Source organism: Apteryx rowi, unplaced genomic scaffold (assembly GCF_003343035.1).
Source record: "Apteryx rowi isolate R43461 unplaced genomic scaffold, aptRow1 scaffold_9, whole genome shotgun sequence".
Classification (NCBI taxonomy): Eukaryota; Metazoa; Chordata; class Aves; order Apterygiformes; family Apterygidae; genus Apteryx; species Apteryx rowi.
Window position 1 is genome coordinate 1,859,718 of NW_020451204.1, and position 19,475 is coordinate 1,879,192.

Consider the following 19,475-nt stretch of genomic DNA (forward strand, 5'->3'; position numbering starts at 1 on the left):
GGCCGGGCGCCAAACCCGTGCGCGCTGTGCTGTTCCCTCCTGGCTCCTTGCGTCTGTTTGACCCTGCTCGCACAAAATGTTCATTGAGGACGGCGCAAGGCCCAAGGCTGCTGACGGGCTGTTGTGTCTGAGATATTTCAGGCGCAGCTCCCTCCCCCAGCTGCGATCCCCTTCCCAGTCCATGTGGGCTCTGCTTCAGCATCTCTCAGCATCGACCTGGATCCCCCAGCAGATGCTCCTGCAGGTGAGTGAGGTGCCAGCTTCTCCATCACTGCCTACACTCCTTGCCACATGGATGAGTAGATTCATTGCTGGGAACTGATCTTCACTGCCAGCAACCCGGGCTGTTTTCTTATGTGGTTGAGCCGTGCGGGTGCACGTGGCTCAGCCTTACATTTTCTGAAGGCTCCATATGATCTCCTCGCATTTGTTTCCACGCCGGATGATCAACTCCTTCACAAACCTGACCTCATATTGCCTCGCCAGGAGGTCGCCTGGCAGGCTGAGGGGAATGCTTACACAACAGCTTTTTTTTTTTTTAAAAAAAAGCAGCAAGCAGAACTCAGCCATCCTGGAAAAGCCAGAAGCAAAGTAACTTCAGCTCCCTGCGTGAGTCCGATGCTATTTAAAGCATCTCCGGACTGGGGGCAAGCGAGCGCTGGGGTTTGTACAATAACTGTTCTGTTGAGGAAGGGGGTCGAGGGTATGCTGCATTCAGCATTGCTTTGTGGGCCAAATCCTGCACAGACCCTGTCTCACTTGCCTAATGCGAAAAGAGCTGTGCAGCGTGAAAAACAGTGCATGGCCTGTCTTACTACTTGGAGAATCAACTAAGTTGTTTAACCTCTGGGAGTGGTCTGGTACGCTGTCTATATTTATTTTATATTCCATCACATGCATAACATAGGGCTTTTTTTTTTTTTTTGCCCCTGAAATAAGCCAGTTTACCTGTTTCCCTGGTAAAGCTGCATCTTGAGGTCCCCATTGCATCCGGTGGGATTTGTACAGATGTTGGACCTGTCTACCCTAAAGGATGGCCAGTGTCAAGAGTGAAGATGGAGATGAGAAAGGCTGCTGTCCCTGCAGAAAAATGACCAAGTCCCATCTGATCATATTTCTGCTCCTGCATAGGCAGGACACTGGACAGGCCGAACCTGGCATCTGTGATGGGATGTGTCTTTGCTGTATCTTTGCTCGAGAGGCAGTTTAATAGCACAGGCCATGTCTTCTGGTAACATGACGACGGCTTGGGGACCAAGCATGGTATTTGCTCCCCCGGCTCAGTGCACGGGCAGAGACAACATGCACCTGGTTGGGGAGATGTGCCCAAGTTAAGGATGGAACTGGGGATGAATCCTGGTTCTCCCGGCACACATCTACCTCCAAACCATCCTTCTCGTCAGCCCTGCTCCCTTGCACAAGTAAATGTCAGGGAATGGAGGAACGTGGCCTCGCTGTGCTTGCTAAAGTGCAAATCTTCATTGTGCCTTTCTCGTGGAGGTAGCAAATCCTTTTGCAGTGATCTCCCCCAAGAGTGCGCTGTGATTGTAGGYATGCATGAGATGTTGCATTTTTATCAGCATCCAGTGAAGACACGGTGGGATCCAATCTCAGAGCTCTCTGTGAAGTTTTGTGTTAGGTCTCTGGGGTTGAGACCTCTGGGACTTGGAGCTGAATAACAAGGACTCAAGTTCAGGCCCTGCTGCTATAATGTGTATATGCTTCATATAATAGCAATGCAATTCATAGTACCCCAAATCTTCCCTGTGCCCTCAACATCTAGTCACTTAAATCTGGTAGCTATCAACTGTTGCAACCCCAGAATTTTCTGCTTTATGGTGCAGATTCTGTAGAAGTAATATTAAAGTAGTTAAAGAACCACTTGAAGCACAGCAAAGGCAAGACACCCAGATATGTGTGCATCTAAATGGTGACTCCACAGAAAGACAGAGAGACCTCTGTTTCCTCCGTGCAGTATTGAAGTTGGCATAGCTGATAGAGCATGTGGGTGACATTAGATCAGTAGGAACAACATCGTATTTTCCCTGTTTCAATGTCATTACCCCATCGTTGTCAGTGTTCCAAAATATAATAGGATTTGTTCAGCTGATTTATCCTGTAAACAAGCAATATTAGCCAGGCACATATTCGGATACAGACAGGGAGTGAGAGATACAGAGGCAGAGTGAGAGATCGTGCAGAAGGGAATAATAAAAATGTACTCCTCCTAAAGAGGGAATGACCCAGTACTTATCAATGGGTCGGGGCTATTGGTCAGGATCCTGAGCCAAGAAACACAGGGACGTAATTGTAATGGTGTCCCTGCTCCTGAGGGTTGGCTGCAGCCTTCCGCTGCACAGTCCCGCTTTCAGATGCAGGAAGAGTTTGAGCTTAATGGCTTGAGTGAATTTATACTCAGCTGACACAAGTGCTCTGCATTCCTCAAGTACCGAGATCGGCACAGATAGAGGCAGCAAATGGGAGATTTTTCTTTCTGTGGCTCGAGTGCTTTATTTTGTTGTTTAAACTGATAACCAGGCTTCTTTACATTCATTTTTCCYGAGATGATAGGAGCAGGCACAACTCGGCTCTCCCTGATGCAGACGCACAACCCTTGAGCTCAGCACAGCTCGCCGTTGTTTGGTGAGCAACCCATGGCCTCTGATACCCAGCAGAGCTCTCTCAATTTCCCCATGCCGAAAAGCAACAGCACATACAAGTCATTCATTACAACACTTAGCTTACCTTTGCAGGACCGTGTTGAGGCTTAATTAATGCTTTTAAGCGGCTCTGGGATCTCTGGGCAAAGGTGCTGCCTGAATGCAAAGCAGTGCTGTTGTTTAATTTATATAGCACTGTTGGTGTGCACGGCACTTTGCAGCCCAAATGGTAATTTTGTCTGTGTAACAAAATAATAATTATAGTAATTGTGATTCAGCAGAGATTCTCTGGTGATGCTGGTGTAGGGTAGGCAGCTGGACTCTATCAGGCAAGGTGCTGGTGTGCATTGCTGGAATAGGAATGAGGGGTGTCTCTCAGCTGCCAGCAATGCTCCATCTCACTCCAGGTTTAACCGTTCTGCTGCCAGCAAGTACTGGAACAAAATCAGCCAAACAGATTGTCTGTGAAAATGAAGACAGGTCAGCAAAAGAAGGCTCCTACACAGCACTGCGCGTAATAAACAGCAACGATATTCCYGTGGAGACCCTTGAAGGGTCATGCAACATTGGCTGTTGTGTCCTGGTGAAAATGGACAGAAGACTTTGTAATTTGGGGCAGGGAACATCTCTTAGGCAGCTCTGATGGACAGATATGCCTGAGGGAATCCCATGTTGCTGCAAGGACGCTCAGGATTACGGGGACACAGGTAGAGAGGACAGAGCCCCAGTCTCTTTTTACACTTCTCCAAGCTCTGCAGTGTATGTCTTGCAGGAATTTGTTATATAGCCAGCCTTTGACCCATCATGGAAATGTGACATTCTTTAGGGTGAAATGCAGCAGCTGGCTAAAGGAGCACTTCTCCCTCTCCCAGAATTGTCTTCCTGCCTGCACAGAACACCCTTCTCACCCCAGATTCTCTCTCTCTGGGGCTCTAACTCCCCGTCTCAGCTATGGCAGCACCAGGGGAAGTGAAGTGCCACCACGTTTCAGGTGCGTAACACGCAGATTTGCTGCTGGAATATGTTCTTACAAAAGAGCTCTAGCAGCTTATTTGATCAATACTTCACTTTTGAAAAATCCCTAAATGCTTATTTACCCAATGGACCATGGCAGTTTCAAAGGTAGAGTCTCCACACTCAATAATCTCTCTCTCTTTTTTTTTTTTTGGGTGTGAAAAATTTTAAGTGAATTTTTGAAGCTCATGGGAAGCACTAAGCTGAGAGCTGCAGAGATTATATTCCTCTGTTTATCCTTCAATGCCTCGTCCATATGATCCTCCAGCCTTTGAGCCAGCAGGGTTAAGTTTATGGGACTGCAGAAGAACTCAGCTTCCTTTTACAGTCACAGATGCTGTTCTCCAGGTCCCATCCATCTTTCCTATTTGTAGGTACAATTCCCACCTGTGAGGGAATGGTGGGCATGAACCTCTGTTGCCACACACCTCAGCGATCTAGTTTTCACACCAGTTGCATAGCTTAGTGTGTCAATGCTGAGGTTTGGCACAGTAATGTCTGAATTTTTTTGAGGAAGTGGAAATGACTTATGCAAAAGGAAGATTTGACTGACACAGCAATGGCATTTTCTATTTGGGATGTGAAGGCCTCTGTTAATGGGAGTGTTTCATGCTCTGCATTGCTGCTGGAGGGACCGTCCTCTTTCCCGGCCTATATAAGAAGCTTAGGCTCTAAACAAGATACTTGAAATATCACTTAAGTTACAAYATCCAAACACAGAGAGTATAAATACCCCTGCAAAATATGCTCAGGTATTTGAATCTGTTCTGCACCTTATCATGTTTACATTGACATGGTGTGCCAGTTTTCCAYAGCAGACACTTGGAGGTGAAGCTGGTGGTAGGATCTGAAGGATATGGTGCAGCTGATATCTGTACACCATCTGCCAGTAACAGGGACTCATTAAACTGGTGGTATTTCAGACTGGATCCCTAATTGCACCTTCACTTGCAATGGTGGCAGGAGTGTCCTCTTCTAAGCCAAGAAGCAAGCGTGTCATTTTGCTGAGGACAATATTGGATTGGGGGCCTGCAGACTTAATGTCTGTGATGTGCTTCTCTGGATAGTCAGTCCTGGACTTCCCCCCATGTGGGTATGAACTGTTTCCCTCTGATTTTTTGGTGCTGCTTCCAGAGCAGAAATGCTGCTGCTGACCAGTCCCCTGCCAGTCATAAGGAAATGTGCATAGCAAAAGTGGGAATAAAAGTCTGAGAACAAGCCATGGGYTGAAAAGCATTTGCACTTACTGTTCACTAGCTCTGTGGCTATGAAACTGGGGTCAGAAGACCCTGAAAGCTGTRGTCTGCATCTCCAGGGTCTGCAGCAGGAAATAAGAAAAGCAGACCTACTTCCAGTTTTGCTTAAATTCTGCAGTACTGAGGTATAGAAAATGTTTAGGAGTYCACTAATCAATGAAGGTTGAAGACACTACGTTGTATGCGTCTTTTGACACATGAATCATTGAGAAAGTCGGTAGATAGAGGATGCTAAATTTATAGCAACAATTACTAGTTACTAATAACCAGCCAGCTCTGTTGAGCAAAAGGCCTGAAGACTGAAGAAACCTGTTGGTCTCTAAGAAAGGCAGCCTCCTCTTCAGGAAATTGCAAATTTTACGATGTGGAGGTACATGGTATAGACTGTTGGGAAGCCAAACACTCACAATTACAGCAGGAGCATAAAGGCAGGCATAAAAAGTCTGTACCACATTAAGATTCTGTAGCACTCTGGAAACTTGACACCAGTCCTTGAACTGATGCTTAAGCTACAGACCTAAAAACTAAACGCTCGTACAAGTCCTAGTCAATTTGAGTAACTTTCCCCCTGTTCTTGCGTTCCTGAATTATGTTTGAGTGAAAACCTCTTAGCATAGTGGGTGCAATTTCCCTGTAATTGGTAAAGTTACTGTAACTGCACTGTCATTTGTATATGGTGACATGTAATTGCGTGGTAACCACTGCTGCGGTTGCACAAGTGAAAAGCAGTGCGCAATTATAATGTATTTCTGAACGCTGGTTCTTTATCCAGCTTCCATTATATCACAGAGCGCCCTGGGGAAATGGTACTGGATATTTTTGTATGTCATTAGACTGCAAACTAACTGCTGAAGAGCGGTTTGGTTGGTGATCTATGCTGTCTTTGGTTGGTGGCCCAGGGTTCTCATCTTTTTGCCCACAAAATTTCCCAGTGGCTTTGAATTCCAGATGACAATGGCCTATGGCTGTTGTTAGTTACTGAGCCAGCCCACAGGTTTTTCCTGACTCACTGTCGGGAATGCGCATGATGGGGGGGGGCAGTACCATGTACCCAATTATGTGAATGACGTGGCACTAGGTGAAAGTCAGAGGTGCAGTCTCCGTCCTGCACCAGGTCCTCATGGCTAGACACAGCCAATGGGCTGATGTTAGACACTGCCTGAAATTGGTAAACCAAACAGTGAAGCCCAGGATGACACCATCATGAGAACAGGCAAACAAGAAAAGCACAAGCCTTGGGTAGCAAACTTCTGCTGGTGAAGTTGGGGTTAAAAGACCTGTGTTTGGCAGGGATGTGGTTTGCATCATTAGCAGCTCTACTGGCCAGGGATTTATGATTCACCCCTGCAACCCTGATGATCTAGACCCTAAATTCCCTAGCGTATGTCTCTTCAGGTACTGGGAGGTTCCTAGTCACAATTTTTCCCAGGGCTTCTATCTCTCTAAACACCCTATTGAATGGGGTATGTGTCCACTCTCACCAGGAAACGCAGTCCTTGCTGTTGAGAAGATCTTGCAGTCAGGTGATGGAAAAGACCTTGGCTATCTCCTTGCAAAGACTCACATGAATATTTCTGTTGATTTCTTACCGCTGTTGGCTCGCTGGCCCTGCTGGCAGCAGAGACAGCTGTAATGTATGCAGTCTCTCCRTGGTCTGTAGTAGCCAAGCCTGAGATAACAAGAGTGAGAAGCCAAGTACCTGCCACCGTATGAAGACAGGGTTGTTAGGTATTCGCTGTAAATCAAAGGCGAGACCTGGCCATTGGGACAGCCTTTATCCCCAGTGACTCTGTGGAATTGCTTTGGAGCCTGCTGAGATATCTGGAAAGAGGCCCTTGTGCTTTGATTGTGGAGGAAGATTTCACCAGAGTGAAAGCAAGGAGGAACGAGGGATGGCTAATCCTTTATCGAAGCTTTTCCCAAAATGTGGATTAGCCTGTATTTGATTACAGGGGCGGTTTCAGAGAAAAATTGCTAAAGCAGATGTTTAAGGGACAATTGCAGTTTATTATGAGCACTGTTTGCGCGGGCGCCTGATATCTGGCACTTCAGCCCTTTGTGCGATGCCAAAGTGCTCTTGTCTGCCATGGAATCAGATTAGGACGGAGAAGGAGGTGCTGTAATCAGAGTTCAGATCCTTCTGCTGAGTTTGGGGGTTTTGGGGCTCAGTAAAGCCTTAGACACCTGACCCAGCACCAGTCTTGTAAAGCTGTCCTCTCTAGGAGGGCTCTGATGGGTTAATTATTTATTTGATAGGCTTAATCCTGGGGAAGGCAGATGCTTGCCAGAATCCTTCCATAAATCAGGCCCATTCTTTGTTCATCCTTCCTATTTCACTGGTGAATGTGACACTTGGCCGCGGTGTCACCACTGCAGATGAACCCTCTGGGTGCTGATACAGGGCCCGGTGGCATGAGCAGACTGCAGCCTTTCACCAGCTGGCTTCCCTCCACATGTCAGCCCAAGATGGAGAGGCAGCTGTTGGGACTTGGGAGGACATTTATGCCCTGGGAGCTGCCAATCATTCTTACATGAAGATATTTCGGATATGCAGAGCACCTTACAAACCTGTGTTTAGCAGTTTCCCTGGGGCAGGGGGATGGTGAGTAATCACATTTTTGCAGGTGGGGACCTGGTGTGGGATGCTAATGCATTTGTCTCCAGTCCAGTGTCTCRACTGCAAGGCCCCCTTCCCTTCTGAGTCACTGTGCTGTGAATTTCTGGGTTGGATTTTAACTACTCAAGATGCAAAAAATTCACRATCCTATTCCTGCATCTCTAGATCTTCCCTTTGCCCCTTCCTGATATCCCAGCTGGTGCTGTAGCAGTGTCGCAAGCTGAGTGAATTCAAGTCCTCACCTCTGTTTTCATTCTGGAAAGCTGTTAATGTGAAATTGCCAAGCAGAGAAACTCCAGAGAGTTTAACGTGGCTACTTTATATTGCTTTTAGGAGTGTCTGGAATTGAAAATAAACCTGCGCTTGCAACTTCTGACCCTTTCATCATAAATCCAAACTTCCTTACGTGTTTCTYTTTGCTGAAGAAGATGGCTGTATTTCTGTTTTAACAAAGACATTGCTCATGCAGCTGAGAACCACAGCTGCACAGAAACCGGGTGATGTTTATTTGTAAGGGCTTGCTTGTTGGCATTTTTTGCAGATGACCCTCAAAGGAAATAACCCAAATGTATTAAATGAAAATATTTTCATGTGGTGTGTGACTTACTGGGCTTGCTCCTATTCTTGGGGGACAGCTATTCACGTTGAAGACACTAACTCTGCAATTGCTTCTCTGGCACCAGTGGTAGAGCAAGTAACTRAATAGAGAGGCCTGATCTGCTCTCACACATCAAATTGCATGCCTTGGAAATTTGGGTGTGGTGTGAGGGTCCTAGATCTCATCTGAAGTGTGTCATGTCAGGGAAAGCACTGATTTCACTCTTCAACCCTTGCCCTAGGGCAGGGATGTGTTCTTTCACAAGTAATCTCAGAGAAGTCAGATGAACAGGTTGAAAGTTAGTTTTGTATCTGCAGAGGGAAAAAATACAGGATTTTGGCCCCATTGAAGGTAGGCCTGAGTTCAGCTGGACCAAGGCTCAGGCTCATGGAGGAGTAAATAAGCTGTGGCAATTGGATTAATTAAGTCTCAACAGGTTGGAGATGTGCTGTAGCTCAGCCACAGGTTATTGTGTTTGACGCTGTGATCAATGGTCTATATCCTCTTAGCGCTTTGCAAGCACATGAGAGCTCACTCTGCCTCTGTGAGCTCTGATGTACAGCCCCAGCACTCATATGATCTAACTAATATAGCCTGGCTCTTGGCAGAGTGTATTACAGAGGGGTCAGTGCTGTGTTCCTACAGCCATACAGACTGAGACCTTCCTGGTGCCTGAGGAGCAAGCAGAAATAGCTTGTATCTGCCTGCACAACAACACAGGCAATCCCTGGGTGATATCCAAGGGCCTGGGTCATGTAGGAAGGCAGACCAGGTGATTGCATGAGTCTCTCTGGCATCCAAGTGCATCAGCCGGAATATCTGGGTTTGGCTGTGCTGCAAGGAGGGTAGTGCGTGGGAGGCTGTGCTACACCAAGAAGGACACCTTGGACTGTGCCAGCTCTGCTTGATCACTGTCGTTCAGTTGCTTGTTGGTGTAATTTCCTGTTGTTTGAGATGGAGCTTCATACGCTGTGCCCTAGGTGAGATGTCTGCTGGTCCTGTGGAGTGTTTTACCCTTTTGGTGGTGAAGAAAGCTTTTCATTTTTTTTTTTTTCCTTCAAAACTGTGACAAAGAAGAACTTTCCTTTATCTCTCTTTCTGACACTTGTAGAAGGTTTGGGAATATTTTCCTTTCAATCTGAATTCCTCTCTCTGCCTGTCAGGCCATCAGTTCATGTATGCTCAGTATTAGCCTTGAAACACTGATCATCTTAACCTGATAGCTTAAGACCTTCTGGTCATACTGGGCCTGGCTTCAGGACCTGGATTCATCTCAAATACTGTGTCCATAGGATCATAAGATAATTCAGTTGGAAGGGACCTCAGGACATCATCTAGTCCAACCTCCTGCCCAAAGCATGACACRTCGTAATGTTAGATGTTTAGTCTAAACAAATCATCTGGAGTCCTTCTGTAATCAACTGGCTCTGCTAGAAGATGATCCAGTGCGTTATAAGGTGGACTGGATGGGTGGCTCTCTGATGTTAATTTTTTCCTCTTTTGACTATGGAGATGGCTAAGATGACCACCATAGGCTACATTATAAGATTTCACATGGCTGGAGCTGGATGAAAGAGATCTCACACTAGGTGATGTGTCAGGCGGTGATTCAGGGAACAGAAGGTTTATGGGGCTGCTTCAGACCATCACACCACCTCTCCCATTAGCTCATCTCTGACAATTGGTGTTGTGTGTCTTGCAGAAAGACCTTTTAGCGTTACTGCTTCAGACATCATTGGTGCTTACCGAATAATCAAGCTGCAGGTTTTTCTTCCTGACCTATGTAAGGAAGCTGTGCGTGTTCTCATTATCCACAGAAACACTCAGCTTTTACAAGCCACACTGTCACCAGTGGTGTCCTGCCTCTCTGAAGTGTGGTGATCAGCACAGTGGTGCTAGACCTGAGATGAATTTGGCCTTTGGGTCTGGAATATATATTTATCCTAGACTTTGTGCTGGCATGTAAACTAGCAACATCCCATCTGCAGCTCATAGAGGCTGTTGATTTGATCTGTAATTGCTCTTTGAGCTGGTGTTTTAGCTCTGAAAGGGCAGTCCACAAACACTAATGATTCTCGCAGGCCAGAGCTCAAGTCTAGCTGTTCCTTACTAATGGCTGTTTGAATTCCTCATAGGTTTTATACATTTATAAATACGTTTAGGACGCATTATTCTTCCTTTCAGTAAAACAATCTGTAATTATTCCCTGTAAGTGCCAGGTGAAGACAAAGTGAATCAACTACCAGGCTTTTATTGGTAGTGAACTCAAGCAGCGCATATTCTAGCCATGTTTCCAGGAAGACGTGAGCTCAAAGAAAATGGTCCTGGCTATCTAGTTCTGGCATAAGAAAATTTGACAACTTTACTGTACGCTTAATTACTCTTCTAGGCCTCAACCCAGCAAAGTATTTTAAGCAGGTGCTTAACTTCAAATCTGTGAGTGGTCCCATTGAAATCAATACAGTCTAACTGCCTTGGAAGTCTATGCTGTGGTATTGAGTGTCATCTTTATTTGACTTATTCCACAGAGACCCTCACAGTGGCAACGTGTATTATCCTGACCTCCTGTCCAAATCTTGCCTTTGGGGTAGGATCGAAGAAGTGTCACTGTCTATACTGTTTGCTGCTGCACTTCTGCAACTTCCTGAAGTCCCAGGATACACCCTCACAGATAGCTGGATGCTATGTGCATTCATAGACAAGGATCCCATCAGAGTATCTCTCTGGTGACAAGCCTGTTAAGTTCAAGTGCAATACATGTTGGAGTTTATGCAGCAGCATTAGTGGAAAAGGCCKTTTCCCTAGTAGTTAGGACATCATAGGTGTTTCCAGCAAACACTGTAATGCTCCCATAGTAGTGGAGAAACCTTCCCTCCCTCCTCTTCAGAGTCCCCTAATGAGATGGTTAAACGTGAAATGGAGATCATTCATAAGGAATAAGTAGGGACCCAAGAGGTTTAAGTGTCCAGATCAAACACTCAGCGCAAGAGAAGGCCTCAGGACTATATGAACAAATTAAACCCATGGCCAGGGARTGTATGCAGGGACTGTCTATACTGTTTAATCCTTAGAGTGGTCTCTACTGCAGATTTGGACTGTGTTGACCAGCCTTCTCCCAGACAATGCCTGGGCATGCCTTGGTGAACAGTAATTTCCTAAATATAGAGTGGCTGCCACTGCAGTGTTTGAGGGTGGGATGGGAGCAATAATTCAGGTGCACAGATATGAGCCATACCAACGGGTCTCGGAACCGGAGGACAGGCCATGGCCCATTTTATTTGCTGGTGTAGGTGTAGCTCAGTGGTTCTCATTCTGGGTCCCTTGGCTGCGATATACATTCTTTTTTTGACAGAACTAAAAAATTTTAAGACATTTTTAGCAGATTTTGTCTTTGATTGCTTTACCAGTCAAGACCTAGCAATAGGAAAAAGGCTTAAAGTAATGTATCCTGCTGGGCTGTCATTCAAGAGAAGCACGTTTCCATTTCTCCTTCTGCCTCTAGCTCACCATGCAACTTTGGATGAATTTTTTCCATTTCTGTATTCCTCCAGTCCTGCCTTTCTTCTTGATTTGTCAATCCACTCAGATTATAGGCATGTTGTGCATACCTCCCCAATGTCCTAAAAATCAATGACTCTCCATTTTCATATCTCTCTTTTTGTTTGCAGCTGTTAACAATTGATGACAATTTCTGTGGCCTGGATATGAACGCCCCCCTGGGAGTATCGTCCATGGTGCGGGGGCTCCCCATTTTCACTGAAGATGGAGACAGAATGACGTCTGTGATTGCCTATGTCTACAAGAACCACTCCCTGGCCTTCGTGGGCACCAAGAGTGGGAAGCTCAAGAAGGTAAGACCTGATGTTGTCCTCTAGCTCAGATTTGTTTGTTCCTATGAAGACTGGCAGTGTTGAGGTGGCAGTGGGTGAGTCCTTATCCTAAGGTGCCTCACGTGTTTTGGGAACAACCAATGTTGTTTTGGTTGGCAAAAAATTGTATTTCATCCCTGAGGGCCTGAGCTGATGTGAGAAAGGAGAAAACTCTTCTCCCAAAGTGTTTTTCATAAGAAGATGAATGTGYTTGAGTTCAAACCACAGAACCAGCCACAACTGGATTTGGTACAGCTTATGTTCTTTTTGTTCTTATTTTTTATTTAAAATGTTCAGACCATCTCTAAATAGTTGATCACAGGGTATCTGTGCATGCTGGAGAAGAATTGACTGGGGCTGAAGTTTTTTAAGCAACAGGATTCATGCTCTGGAGATATTTCTTCAAAGCAATGTGACTGGACTGTGATTTCACCACGAGCCCAACATGGGATTAGTGGTTGCTCTGTCTAGGTCAGGCTGGGTGCTTGTACTGAAGGAAAAACATTTTCATCAGAAGAAAGCTGTTTTTGAATGATAATGAGCATTATGTTTATGGAGTAACCATGGTTGATGCCACATAAGTAAATACACTCTTTATTGTATTTTGGTTTATGTTCTTCACTGCTTTCTCATGAAAAATGTCCGTTGAATGGCTGTAAATCCACAGCTCAACAGCTGCTGTAGTTTGTCATGTAAGGCAGCAGTGGCTGTTTTGTAAGGTGGAAGCTTGGAATCGTTTACCTGTGGTTTTGGCAGGTGTTTTTCTTAAGGCAAAAAGAGGTATTATAAGTGACCTTCTCGTGCTAACAAGGGGCACTGCAACCCCTCTGTGCCATTTTGGCAATGTTTTTCTGAACACTTGGCCTGGGGATGTTGCAAAATGTTTTGCGTGCGTGGAGACTGTGGCTTTGTCAAAATAATGGAGAAAGGAGGGAAGCAGAGAGGAGGCTGCACAGAGAGCCATCCTTTGGGTGGATCCTTAGGGGCTGGGATGAGTGCTCATCCCTCTTTGAATTCCTTTTGCATATAACAACTCTGAGTTGGGAAGAAGAAAATGCTATTAAAAGACAGCCCACTATGGCTTGTATATATGATGGACAGAGCAGAGGAGGGGAGTGTGGAGTCACTTGTTCACAGATGCACAAGGAAAACTTGAAACTGCTAGTTTTGTCTATCTACCTGATTCTTCTTCACTTAAAAAAATAAAATAAAAAAATAAAAAAATCAAGACTGTAAATTCAGATCTCATGGACCCTGTCCTGAGGAAGGTCTGCAAGGGGAACATGATCCTGGCCACTGGCAACATGTCAGGTCTCATTCAACCCGGGAAGGGCTGCTGATGCTTTTGAAAAGAGGATGAGGTTTTTTAACAGTCTGTTCAGGCATGTGGAAAAGGAGCCAAATTGTTTTTTAAAACAGTTGTAATAAAAATAATCTCCTCCCCTGACTAATTAGGTTTTGCTTCCCTGTCATCTGTGATATCATAATAAACTGTTTAAGTTCTGCAGCCAGTCTCTCAGGGGAAAAAATAAGATAGCTGAGATCTGAATGGTAAATATCGAAAAGACCTAAACAGTTAAGAATGACTTCTGCTTCTCTGCACTTGCAAGCTTTTGGTTTTTCTTTAGGCTTCAGGAGAGACAGAGACATGGGTCTGTTTTTGCCTTTGCAGGTCACATTACAGGATTCGAGAACTGATCCCTTGTAATAGGGAAAATAGGAGTGAGAAAGCTTTTCATTTTTACAGTGTGCGGTGGAGAGCAGGGACATCCTTATAGGGTAAAGAATGAGAAGAGGGGAGCTGTACTGCCTGATGTAACTTGAGAAAGCTACATTTGATTCCTTTTTCTCCTAATGTGATGAATGTTCTGCCTATGGTAGTTAGTGCAACGGGTACGTGTGTCAGGGCAGAGCTGGAGTCTCCGGCTGAGATCTTCATCAGCTAGATAAGCCTCCTCTAGAGAGGCAGCCTTTCCCTTTCAGTCTGTGCAAGGTGGGGCTCCCCAAGAGCACCTGTGGTTGCTTGGGACCGGTTGATCCAAGCTCCCCAAAACTGTCATTTCCTGCAGGTTCTGCCCCACACTTGCTATGACTTCTCCCATCGTAGTCTCTCCTGGACCCACTGCCCTCCTACTGGGCTCCCTGGTGGTACCAGAGCTTGTAACATCAGCTTGCTTTCCCCTGCCACAACCACGGCACAGCTCTGCTGCTATATTGGCCTAGGTCTGTGAATTTTCACTTGGCTTTCCTTGGTCCCTGCCAAGGCTTTGTGGTCCTTTTGAAGCTGTGCTTTTGGTCTTGGCGCATCAAAAGAGTGCTTTTGAATAGGGAGCAAGGGAAATACCTCATTGATATCACAACTCTAACACAACCCGTTGCGTTAGCATGGAGTTTGATTTATGTTTTTTTTTAAAAAAATCGCCTATGGGTAAATTGGAATTAACTTTGTAGGATTAAATGAAACTCTGTGCACCTGTGGACAAAGGCCAGGGGCTGTCATTGTCTGTGTCCCACCGGGTCCTACCATGCGTGGTACATACTGCTGTTTTGCCTGATGCAGTGCAGCTCCTTGGTCAAGCCAGTGAAGCACTTCTGATGGCATGAAGAGAGGAGTTCTTGATTATCTTCAAGATAGTAGCATCTGTTAAGCTGTTGTTGGAAGACATGCTGCAGATAATTAGAAGATGGTTTTGGAGGAACTTTCCTTATTTTTCCTGCAGTTTAAGCCTTTTTCTGTGTGTGTATTTTTATATGAAAGATATAGACAATATATCAGGTTTTGACACATGCAGTCCGTGAAAGCCCTGCAAAATACCCTCAGTCATAAAGCAATATCTGTTAGTTGATATACAAATGTCACATGTGTCAAAGGAATTTATCCAGTGACACACACAACTGAAGAAAAATATTGTGCTTTACAGGAACATATCATTAAAGTGAAAACAAGCAGCATATCAGGAATCTGCCCATGTAACCAAGACAACAAAGAAAGAAAGAAAAGAAAAAACTAAGATAGAGATAGGGTAGGAAAAGAGTGAGTGAAACAGAATGACAAGGCTGGCCTCAGCTATTTCACTGCCCCAGGCAAAATACATTTTGCAACCCTTGCTCATTCACATAGCTACATGTGCGGACCAACAGGAAGGCACTGAATAATCTGCTGTAGAAATAGGCCCTTCTAATTCTGCTGGCTCGTCCATAGCACAGCCTGGCCCTGCAGAATGAAGATATAAATAGGACAAAAACGCAGAGCTATGGGAAGGAAAAATTCCCCCTGTCCAAATCTCATGTGAGAATTCAGAGCCTTTGGATTTAACACCTTATGGGTGCTGGTATCATCTCTGGGGTGGGGAAAGCTRCCCAGTGATGAGTGGGTTGAGAAACTGCCAGATTCAGTTCTTGGATCCACCAGAAGCTTCTGCTGTGTCTTGGTGCCTCCACACCCCATTTTCTCTGCTGTAAAGTGAAGGAAATACTTTGCTTGCCCAAAGAAGTGTTGGGCACATTAGTACACTAATGATGGTGAGGTGTTCAGATATTAAGCTATGGGGAACACATCAAACATCTAAACTAGACAAATGGGATGAGATGGAAAACCAAGCTCCTGACCACTTGTGGGCATTAAAGATCTTGCGGTACTTTTTCATGAGAATTATTTCATCTTATGGTGCTTTGGTCAGATCCCAATACCTGTAATTACCTCCTGCTGTGTCAGATAGCGTGCAACGTTCCCCTGTGCTTCCGCATCGCATTAGTAAGCATTGCCACAGCTTTAGTATACTCCAGGGTGCCTGGTGGGCTTCACAGGCAAAGTGAGCTCCTACATACGGTGGAAAGTGCTTTGAATGAAACTTCGCTGAATGTTATCAGGATTTCTGTGAGTTTTTAGTGGTCTATTTCCAGGAAGTTTTTGTTTCCGTGAGATATCAGGGCCCCACTTTATTTTAACCAAGGTCAGTTTTGTCTCTCTACAAACAGTAGTGCAACTATTCGTCAGGAATGGGAGTCGCTCCTGGGTATATGCTTCATACAAACCCTTTTCCTCTAAAATGTGTAGATGCTGAAATTCACTGTCTTTCCTCTCCTTTGCGTGTTCTCCCAGCTCTCATTACATGCGTAGCTCTTYACTCCAGCGGCAGGAGAAAACTAGAGAACTACCCATGGAGATGCTTTGCACAATTTTGTATGTCTCTTTCAGATTTTTCTAGTGTGTCTGGCCAAATTATGTGTTGCTAATACCTGTCATTGCAAGGGGAACGTAGCAGTATTCAGAACTCCTTGTAGACCTTCCTTAAGCATGTAACTTATGGGCATTGTTTTTGTGTGGATAGTTTCCAGTCAAAAAATACAACTTATTTGCAATTATTTTCTGTGTATGAGCAGGTGTAAATGTCAGTTAACATTTGCAAATGTCAAACTGGGAACAGCCCTCGAAATTGCACTACTGATCAAAACAAAACTTTGTCCACTTTGAAATGTTAATTTGAAACCAAAGTAGTAATTATTTAGACTTGTTTGAAACTTCCCCATAAGAAATAATTTTTATTTGATCAAAATATTTCATTCAAAGCCTTTTCTGTGCTAAGGTTCTTGGACAGAAAGAAATTGGGCTTAAACACCAGTTCTTTTACTCTATGGTCTGCATTTCATTTTTCATGAAATTCCGTCAGTATGAGGTCTTTGAAGTGATTTTTAGATTTGGACAGCCATTTGGAGGAGAGTTTTCATTCAGATCAGACAGCTCTGAAATGTGGTCAGCTATTCCCACCAGGTATCTCCTCTATTTTGTAGAAAATTCTCAAAATCAGCTGATTTTGTGAACGACCCACTGTATTTCCATGGACCCCTGAGACCCTGCTATCTTTGGATCCAGAGAAAAAACACCATAGAAAGATTGTAGATCTAAGAGCTTAGATTTACAGTTCTCACTTTGGCCCACCTCACAGCTACATTGAGGAAGCTTGGCTTTCTCAGGCAGCTAATTGGGTTGGAACATATGTGCATGTCTCTGACTCCTTGCTGGCTTCTGGCAATGTAGCTGTAGCTACCCCATCCCATCAGCCAGGCTGAGGACAGGAGAGGAGGACAGAAGAAAGGTAGCAAGGTAAGAAGGTGCTGGAGATGGGAAGATATCGCAGAGACCCACAGGTGATGGAGCTCTAGGTGGGCTGGTGACATCATGATGTACTCGCATGTAGAGGGGGGAGAAATATCTCCTTTTGCTCCTCTGATACTTCACTTTCCATCCAAAGAGCTGGAGCTAATGAGAGAGCCGTGGGTTGTTGTGTGTAGGTTTGTGGGCTCCTGTTAACGGCAGGAACAGACAGTGATCCTCAATGCTTATCCAGGCGAGGGGTTTTCTGAATATGCACGAGATGAGAAGCCCTGCCTGGTTTTGATGTTCCCTGGAGGATATTCTGCGGCTGACAGCTCTGTGAATGTCAGCAGGGAAACTCAGCTTCCTCCTCCTTCCCTGTGCTTTGAAGGAGTCTTTTTATTTTATTTTTTTTTAACTGTTTGGCAAGTGGACTTGACTGCTCTGAATACATGCTGTAGAGGCTCTGGCTCCCGCTGGGAAGCTGGTTTCTGCAAGAGGGGCTCGTTCGCCCTGGCATCTCCTCACAGCTTCCTAAATCAGCTGGAGTCCAAGTGTTTCACTCACTGGTGATGGAGCGATGACTCTTCCCATCTGTATTTGACGTCTGTAAAGGCTGCAGTTGTCTGTATCCTACACTGATATACGGCTACTTTTTGAGAGGTCGCTGCAAGTGTAGATGCCTGAAGAGCAGTTGAGTTTTCTGTCCATACCATCAAGAAAGCCGTGACTTGGTAGCCGTGGCGTACTATGCCCTTGATACTCATGTTGCATGTACCAGCAGGGAGCCCTCAGAGAGATGATGGTGTGAATCTACATGAATGTTGGCTGGTGACACACAATAGCCATCAAATGGTGATACTGGAGTCCAGCATAGCCTAAAAGGGCCAGGTGATCAGGTACTACCATCACGGGTGAAATCAAAGGATGCAAGTCCTGGGCATCCCAGTGCTAGTCTGTTGTGCTGTGCCATTTCTCTTCCCCTTCTGCTCTGAAGCCTTGGGAGACCCATCTTTTCCTAAACTTTGCCTTTCTTGATGTGGAGTTGGGTGGGAAGTAGGTTCCCTTGTACACTGTCCTGTGCATCTGCCAGTCCCAGAGCAGCAGTCAGTTGGGAGAGTTAGACTGGATGGCAGGGCTGCCATCCAGCAGGACCTAGATGTGCTGGAGCAATGGGTCAACAGGAACCTCATGAAATTAGGTAAGGACCTACACAAAGTTCTGCACCTATGATGGACTTGCACCTTGCAACAGTGCAGACTGGGGACTGCCTAGATGGGCAGCAGCTCTTCTAAAAAGAACTTGGGAACCATGCTAGACAGCAAGCTGAGCATGTGCCAGCAGTGTGCCCAGGCAGCAAAGAGCAACAGCATCCTGGGCTGTATGAACAGTGGCATATCTAGTAGATCAAGGGACCTAATACTAGATCTATCTAGTAGATCAAGGGATCCCTGTACCTAAAAAGAATGTTATTGAGACGATGGAGACAGGCTCTTCACAGTGGTGCATAGTGGGAGGATGTGAAACAAGAGGCATAAATTAAAACAAGGGAGCTTCCAATTGGATATAAAGAAAAACCCTTTCCTCATGAGGACAGTCAAGCAATGGAACAGGTTGCCTGGTGAAACTGTGCAGCTTCCATCCTTGGAGGTTTTCAAGACCAGGCTGGATAAAGCCCTGACCAACTTGGTCTCACCTCAGAGCTAACCCTGCTTTTGAGCAGGAGGTTGAACTAGATTCCTTCCAAGATCCCTTCCAACCTGGATTATCCTGTGATTCTGTGATCCATCTTCTGCTGCAAAACTCCAAGCTCTAAACCACATTAGAGGGACTGGATCCAGGATCTGCTGCTGAACTGGTGCAGCTGACACTCATTTTAAATATCTATTATTTGCTCTGTCACTGCAGGCTCATGCTTGGCTTCTTACATCCCTCATTTACATTGTCTTGGGACTTCCAGCTACAACTTGTTGTTGTAGCATGCTGCAGTGAGCTCGTTGTTCCTTACAGTATTTAACTGCAGTGGGAACACTCTTTCCTGTCTGCTAGGAAGGCTGCTGCTCCCAGCAAGAGTTAGTCTGCTTTTTCGCAGAGAGCAATTAATCTTCTGTGTCGCTCCCTCAGATACCCCTTTCTGCTTTTCAACTATCCAGCTTTCTCTGTGCTGGTGTGCAGGGTTTGGCCGAGCTGTGCTTTTGCCGATTGCCTTGCATACATGTGTTGAGTGGTGCTCTTTTTAGGAGATTCTGATTTAACAGTGCCTCAGAGTCTTGTCAGAGATGGGATCTCATGACCGTGGAATGAGATTTGCAAATGACTGTCTAATCCCTCTAGATGCAATCTGTACTTCAAAGTCTAGAGGTGCT

At 45.4% G+C, this 19,475-nt stretch overlaps 1 protein-coding gene across 1 annotated transcript in view; it reads left to right on the forward strand.

Moving 5' to 3' along the window:
- The window catches only part of PLXNA4 (plexin A4), a 438,326-nt gene that overhangs the window by 8,738 nt on the left and 410,113 nt on the right, over window positions 1–19,475 (forward strand). The window contains exon 2 of the mRNA XM_026091208.1: window positions 11,814–11,996. Within this exon, the coding sequence (XP_025946993.1) occupies window positions 11,814–11,996 (183 nt within the window). The remainder of the gene's footprint in view (window positions 1–11,813; window positions 11,997–19,475) is intronic.